Below are 7,489 nucleotides of genomic sequence, written 5' to 3' on the forward strand. Positions count from 1 at the left end.
CTCCACTTTAAGCTAAGCACCTTCAATTATAACACCCTATGCGTTATGTTCTTTGGGCTAGTCACCATGCTGGTTACCTTCTTTTGCATGTACTCCAGTCTGTTGACAGCTTTCCTCCACTCTGGAAATGAGAATCAACACAGTACACCAGCAGCGGCCAACCAAGGCAGGATACAGTGAGACAAACTCCTTCTTTATTCTGGACCCAAGGACTCCCTGAACACAGCCCAAGATTGTAATGATGTTTTGGGCTGCCTTGTCAAACCCAGGGCACGCTCTTCTTATACAGAGCATCACTGTCATGCTACAAACCACAGAGCCAAGTTTGAAGTAAATGACAATAGCAGAGTCTTCCTCACATATGCAACAAGTGAAAGGGGCGGGCATGCTCTTTTTGATTCAAGAAAAGATTTTTACAACATGCAGAAGAAACAAGGCTGATGACTGGGGCAACCCTTAAACAGAGAATGGTCTATAATCTTGACAAAATAAAAAAGGAACAATAAACTCAATGACTTACAGAGCATCCAATCTCCAGTTGGTAAACCTTCACAAAGTTGCATTAATTATGTCATACCCCCTACAAAGGGTCATCCAGTTTTTCAACTTCTCTTTTCACATTTATTAAATACTCTCCTGGGTGCTACGCATACTCAGACAGGAAAGGCAAAACCCTTCCCAAAATGGTTTAAAAGAGAAAAGCTAGAGTTTATATGTAAAGAGTAAGTTTGAGAACACATAGAACCTTCTTGGATCAAATGTCGTCCTTCTACTACCTTCTTTATTATAAACCCTACCACTGCTCTTATTGGGGGTTCTAGCCTACCATGCTAGTACCAACCCACCACCTTGGAGGGAGTTCCTTTTTTCTTTTTTTTTAAACCCTTTCCTTCTCTTTTAGAATCAATACTGTGTATTGGTTCCAAGGCAGAAAAGTACTAAGGCCTAGGCAATGGGGGTGAAGTGACTTGCTCAGGATCACACAGCTAAGATATGTCTGAGGTAAAATTTGAACACAGGACCTCCAGTCTTCGGGCCTGTCTCGCTATCCACTGAGCTACATAGACGCCCCTTTGGAGGGCGTTGCAGTGATACACTATAGATACAACGCTTTTGTATCTAATGTCCTCCCTGTGATTTCGTGACAAAATGTGCCTTTAAATCTCTACATTCAAAAGGCTAGAAGAGCAAAAGAAAAGATCTAGATGACTGTGGGGCTTTCATAGCTTTTGACAAATTCTCCTTTGGGAATCCCAGACCAATATGGAAATCTGAAACTTACTCTCTAGTAAACCACTGGATTCTCCTGTGCTTTAATGAAATGAAAATATAGTATCTGAAGCAAAGATTAAACTGCTAAAATATTTGACACCAGTTGCTTGTCGGTCATAATTTAAAACAGATATAGACTACCAAGTAACACCGCTCTCCCTTCTATCTCTAAGCAAATTAGAGTCTCCAGGGCCGATGGGTCAAAATTCTCTGATTTCCATCACCATAGGGTAAAAGAGTGAGGGAACAAAACATGCAGAGAATTCAAGAGGAGATCGGTGGCCAAAACTCTCTGTTGTATGCTTCAATAATGGACCAACTCTTGGAACAAAGTTAGAAAGAAACACCACATACCAGAGAAGATTTAAAAGCAGGAGTCCAAAAAGTTAGGGGTTAGAAAAACAAAAACGTCTTATTTTTAATTCAACCCGCTTTCTAACCTATCCCATTACCCTTTGCCTTCGCCATCAATCTCTGATGTAGAACCTGGCCAAATCCTTTTTGAAAATCTAAGTATGAGACATCCATTGAACTTCTTTTATCTCTCATGGCAGTAATATCTTCAAATAGCTTCCACAGGTTATTTTAAAATGAGCTCTTCAAGCTTCATTTCCCAAGAGAGCTTTTACTTCAGTGCTGGAAATGAAAGGCGGAGAATCAAGGGAGGCTGAGACAAGAATCTATACCAAGGTTACACTTTCAAACTCAGTACCTGGCCCAGGTAGCTGCTCGCCAAAGGGCAGACCATCTGAGGGCTCAGCTTCCATTTGGACCCTTTGTCTCAAAGTTTTCCTGGGAATATTTGACTTTAGACCTACACTAGTGAGCTGAAACCACCTAATTGATTATAATTTATTCCCAACTAAGTCTTGCTATGATTTCCCATTAGATAGAAAAGCACTTAACATTGTGGTTTTGCCATGGAAACAACCTGACTCACATCACCACCAATCGGGTCACTCTGATCATTTTCAGTCAACCCCAACAACCAATGTTGGACTCCACTCACTGGGTGCAGAGATAAATACAAAATCATTTAGTGAATGTATCGTCGGTGCCAACATCTGAAGTTTTAATGAGGATAAGGTGACCAGGGTCTTGTCAAAGGGCTTCAATGTCCAGGGGGAATATTTGAACTCCATATCGGACCTCTGGCCCACCGTCCTCATGTCTTATGGTCCTCTGTCATCCCCATATCATATGAAGCCACAGCAGGGGAGAGTAATGAATGTTGGAGGGTATGTGGCAAAATTGGGACGTTAATGCACTGCTGTTGGAGTTGTGAACTGATCCAACCATTCTGGGTGGCAATTGGGAACTATGCCCAAAGAGCGATGAAAGAATGCCTGCCCTTCGATCCAGCCATACCATTGCTGGGATTGTACCCCATAGAGATCATAGATAAACAGACTTGCACAAAAATATTTATAGCTGAGCTTTTTGTGGTGGCAAAAAACTGGACAGCAAGGGTATGCCCTTCAATTGGGGAATGGCTGAACAAATTGTGGTATATGTTGGTGATGGAATACTATTGTGCTCAAAGGAATAATAAACTGGAGGAATTCCATGTGAACTGGAAAGACCTCCAGGAATTGATGCAGAGTGAAAGGAGCAGAGCCAGAAGAACATTGTACACAGAGACTGATACACTGTAGTAAAATCGAATGTAATGGACATCCGTACTAGCAGCAATGCAATGACCCAGGACAATTCTGAGGGATTTGTGGAAAAGAACGCTACCTACATTCAGAGGAGGAACTACAGGAGTAGAAACACAGAAGAAAAACAACTGCTTGAACACTTGGGTTGATGAGGACACGATTGGGGATGTAGACCCGAAAAGACCACAACAACGTAACTATTAATAATACGTAAATAAGTCTTGACTGACCACACATGTTAAAACCAGTGGAAATGCAAGTTAGCTGGGGGGGGGGGTTGAGGGGGTGAAGGGTAAAGTAAAACATTAATTATGTAACCATGGAAAATTTTTCTAAAAATAAAAAATAAAATAAAATAAAATATAAAAAAAGAAGCCTATCCTACTCTACTTCCAGCCCTAACACCTATGTCTCTTTTGTGCCACTTCCCCTCCACTGGGAAAATAAAACAATAAATGCAAAAAAGACCCCCCCCCATGACAAATATGCGTAGTTAAGAAAAACAAATTGCTTCATGGGCCATGTCCAAAATCCCGTCTCCTAAATCATCTTGGGCCTATCAAATCTCTGTTAGTAAATGAGTAGCACACTTCATCATGAATCCCTTGGAATCCTGGTTACTCATTTCATTGATCAGAATGCTTAAATATTTTGAAAGTCTGGACAGGGAGGTACAAAGGAGAGAAAAAATAAATTCTTGCTAATGGAGAAAAAAATTTTAAAAGAAAGCCCACACCAATAGAAATGGGAAGAATAACAAATACAAAGAAATAATGATTATTGCAAAATTAGCAAGAACAAGGAAGAGATACACAGATACTGCCTGCGTACACGCACGCACACTTCTTTGCAGGGTGGGAGGCTATGAGTATATAACGCTATAGGCAATATGAGAAAAAGGTAAATGATTTTGGTTTTGAAACATGTATTTCCACTTTTACCACTATGCAACACTCACATGAACCCATCACACCAAAATGCACAAAGTTTTCCTGATGTTGTTGCTGTTCAATCATTTGTTTTGTTTTGTTTTTTTCATTTGTGTCCAACTCTTCGTGGCCCCATTTGGGGCTTTCTTGGCAAAGATCCTAGAGTGGTTTGCCATTTCGTTCTCCAGCTCATTTTACAGATGAGAAAACTGAGCCCCAAAAGGTGAAGTGACTTGCCCAGGGTCACACAGCTGGGAAATGTCTAAGGTAGGATTTGAACTCAGGTCTTCCCACCTCCAAGCCTGGCACTCTACCTACTCCCATCACCTAGCTGTTATCCTGGTTTGTTAAATAGCATTCAAACTTGGGTTTTCAAAAATTGAAGTTCTATCTACCCCCAAACGAATAATTTGAAAGAGATGCATTTAGGGGCAGCTAGGTGGCTTGATTGATAGAGCCAGGCTTAGAAACCTGAAGTCCTGGATTCAAGTGTCACCTCCAACATTTCCCAGTTGTGTGACCAGGGCAAGTAATTTAATTCCAATCACTCACTCTTTACCTCTCTTCTGCCTGGGAACCGGTACTTAGTATCTTTTCTTTTCTTTTTTAAACCCTCACCTTCTGTCTTGGAATCACTACTGTGTATTGGTTCCAGGCAGAAGAGTGGTAAGGGTAGGCAATGGGGGTCAAGTGACTTGCCCAGGGTCACACAGCTGGGAAGTGTCTGAGGTCAAATTTGAACCCAGGACCTCCCATCTCTAGGCCTGGCTCTCAATCCACTGAGCTACCCAGCTGCCCCCCTTAGTATCTTTTCTAAGAACACAAAGTTTCAAAAAAGAGAGAGAGAAGCATTTAACTCAAGTTTATATCATGTAGACTTTATGTAATCATCTCCCAATTTTACTTATGCATTTATTAAGCACCTACTATATGCAGAACACTATGCAAACCCTGGAAATATAAAGAAAAGCAAAAACCCAGTCCCTGATTTCAAGGCGATCACAGTCCAATGGGGGGCATTTGCTGAGTAAGACCCTCACCTTCTGATCTCAGCCTTTCCTGACCCCACCAACAGACTAGGAGAAGGAAGGGAAGCCAAGAAGCATTTCTACTGCATTTGCCCCTTACCAGACACCAGGCAAGTCCTTTTTTGAGAACTCCAAATGCGCATATGCTGTCTAAATTGGAAATACTCAAGAGAGGGAAAGCACTAGCATTAAGGGGATTAAGATGGGCTTCCAGGACAGGCAGTGGCCGCTCCTCTGCTAAATGTCTCTATTAATTAAATGCATTTATTGAATTGCACGAGCATTCTTTCCAGAAAAGTATGTTAATTTGCAGCAAAATACAAGTAACCCCAAGAAGTTCGACTTTATGCTTCACCTCCTTCAACGTAGGTGCAAACTGAATCCTTGTGGCTTCCACTAAGGATTTCTGCAAAGCTCACAGCTAGAGGACACCCATTCATGTGACATCCTTAGCAAATCCTCCTGGTGACAACCGGAAGCTCGTTTCTCGCACTCACAACATTTGTAACCATTGGAAATTTAAGCATAGAAAGCTTACAATAACGGCTGGCATTCGGTTCTAGGGGTCCGGATGGTTCCTAAAGTAGCTCCTTTGGATTATTTTGGCTCATCTAAATCATACCCATAGTGAGGGCTGCCCAGAAAGTGTGAACAGGTTCTGGGTTCGAATTTTGCCTCCCTCACAGCAGCCTCTCTTGGGGTACTGCAGAAGGTCACTCTGAGGCATTAAAGAAAAGGTTGTCAAAAAAAAAAGGAGCTCAAACAAGTACCGCCTTGCCCGGGGGAATTAAAAGATGCCCTTCAGGCTCTACGAATGCATAGTCTAATGATTTGCAAGGACCTGGTCTTTGCAAGATGTGAAAGAGCTAAAAGGGGTGGCGGCCGGGTGGAGCTCAAATGGTGCTACAGCTCCTCCCATCTACCCCCGCAAATAGCCCACGTGTCTCCCACTGCGCCTGCGCGCAGCAGCACAGTGCCACCTCTCCAGCCCCACCCCTGCTGCTTCAATACCGCTGCTGGGGTCCTCTTCTGGGCTCCTCTCGTCCCACCAGGCACCAGGGCGGAGGCCCCTGTCCGTCCCAGCAACCAACGCCGCCGCAGCAGCGCCTTGCAGAGTCTCTCCCGAAGGCAAGGTCTTTGTCTTCCAGTTTCATGGCGGGCTGGAGGCATGACGACGGCCCTTCGGCCTACATGTTCGAGATGCAGAAGCGGTTCCGAGACCACGGCAAGACCATAGAGTACCAGCAGCACTCGGCCGCGGTACTGTCGGTGGCCTGGAGCTGCAATGGGGCCCGCCTGGCATCGGGCTCCCTCGATAATACGGCCGGGGTCTTTCTCCTAGAGGATGACGGCCTGGTGAAGGAGTCCAGCTACCAAGGGCACACGGACAGCATCGACCAGCTGTGTTGGCACCCCAGCAACCCCGATCTCTTCGTCACCGCCTCCGGGGACAGGAGCGTTCGCATTTGGGACGTGCGTCAGAAGAGGTGTGTCGGCAACATCAGAACCAAAGGTGAGAACATGAATATCTGTTGGAGCCCCGATGGCCTCACTATAGCTGTGGGCAATAGAAATGACGTCATTACGTTCATTGATGCCCGCACTCATCGGGTGAAGGCCGAGGAACACTTTAAGTATGAGGTTAATGAGATCTCGTGGAATAATGAGAATAATCTCTTTTTTCTGACCAATGGCAATGGCTTCATCACTATTCTCAGTTACCCAGAGCTAAAGCCGGTGCAGTCGCTTAATGCCCATCCTTCGAACTGCATCTGTATTGAATTTGATCCAACTGGCACCTATTTTGCCACAGGAAGTGCCGATTCCCTCGTGAGTCTCTGGGATCTTAATGAGATGGTGTGTGTAAGGTGCCTCTCCAGGCTCGATTGGCCTGTGAGAACCCTCAGTTTCAGTCACGATGGGAAGATGATTGCATCCGCCTCTGAGGATCATTTCATCGATATTGCCGAGGTGGAGACGGGCAACAAGGTGTGGGATATACAGTGTCAGTCCCCAACCTTCACCGTGGCCTGGCACCCCAAATTTCCATTGCTTGCTTTCGCCTGTGATGACAAAGGCGGTGAACCAGGGGAATGTCGGGAAACTGGAATTGTGAAACTATTTGGACTTCCTAATGACTCCACAGGGAACTAAAGAGGGTCAAACACGAGCCTGGGTCCAGTGTTAATTCATCTGGACAGTTGAAAAAAGTTCCCCAAACCATTTTCCTTCACTGTAAACGAATAGTGAACACACTGTTGTTTTTCTGGGCTTCCTCCTCTATAAATTAAGAAGATTCAACTGGACAGATACTTTCGCAAGGCCCTTAAAAAACACAAAGAAGCAAGAATCCCGAGATTAGCATCTGCCGTTTTACTGAAAGTTTGCTTACTTACAAACATAGTTGCATATCAGTACAAAAGAAGTTCCTTAAAAATTACTGTAGCATTTAAAGAAAAAGTTAAAAACAAGTCTTCCTAATTCCCAGTGCTCTTTATCCCACTCTGTAAGAAGCATTTCATAAACACTGGTTGAATTCTAATGGCTTTGTCCTTTTTTTGTGGTGGGAGGGTGGCAAGAACAACAGTTTGGGAGTCAG

The 7,489-nt window shown here is 44.0% G+C and overlaps 1 protein-coding gene across 1 annotated transcript; it reads left to right on the plus strand.

Annotated features, from left to right (window-relative positions):
- Positions 1-5,787: 5,787 nt before the first annotated feature.
- Positions 5,788-7,044, plus strand: LOC123253618 (THO complex subunit 3-like). Its single transcript, XM_044682786.1, has one exon. It carries the CDS (start codon positions 5,788-5,790, stop codon positions 7,042-7,044), a length of 1,257 nt encoding a protein of 418 aa, XP_044538721.1.
- The last annotated feature ends 445 nt before the right edge of the window (positions 7,045-7,489 follow it).

Source organism: Gracilinanus agilis, chromosome X (assembly GCF_016433145.1).
Source record: "Gracilinanus agilis isolate LMUSP501 chromosome X, AgileGrace, whole genome shotgun sequence".
Lineage (NCBI taxonomy): Eukaryota > Metazoa > Chordata > Mammalia > Didelphimorphia > Didelphidae > Gracilinanus > Gracilinanus agilis.

Bases quoted from the DNA above. Each gene is read 5' to 3' on its own strand.
- LOC123253618 (XM_044682786.1), top strand. From the start codon at position 5,788: ATGGTGCTACAGCTCCTCCCATCTACCCCCGCAAATAGCCCACGTGTC.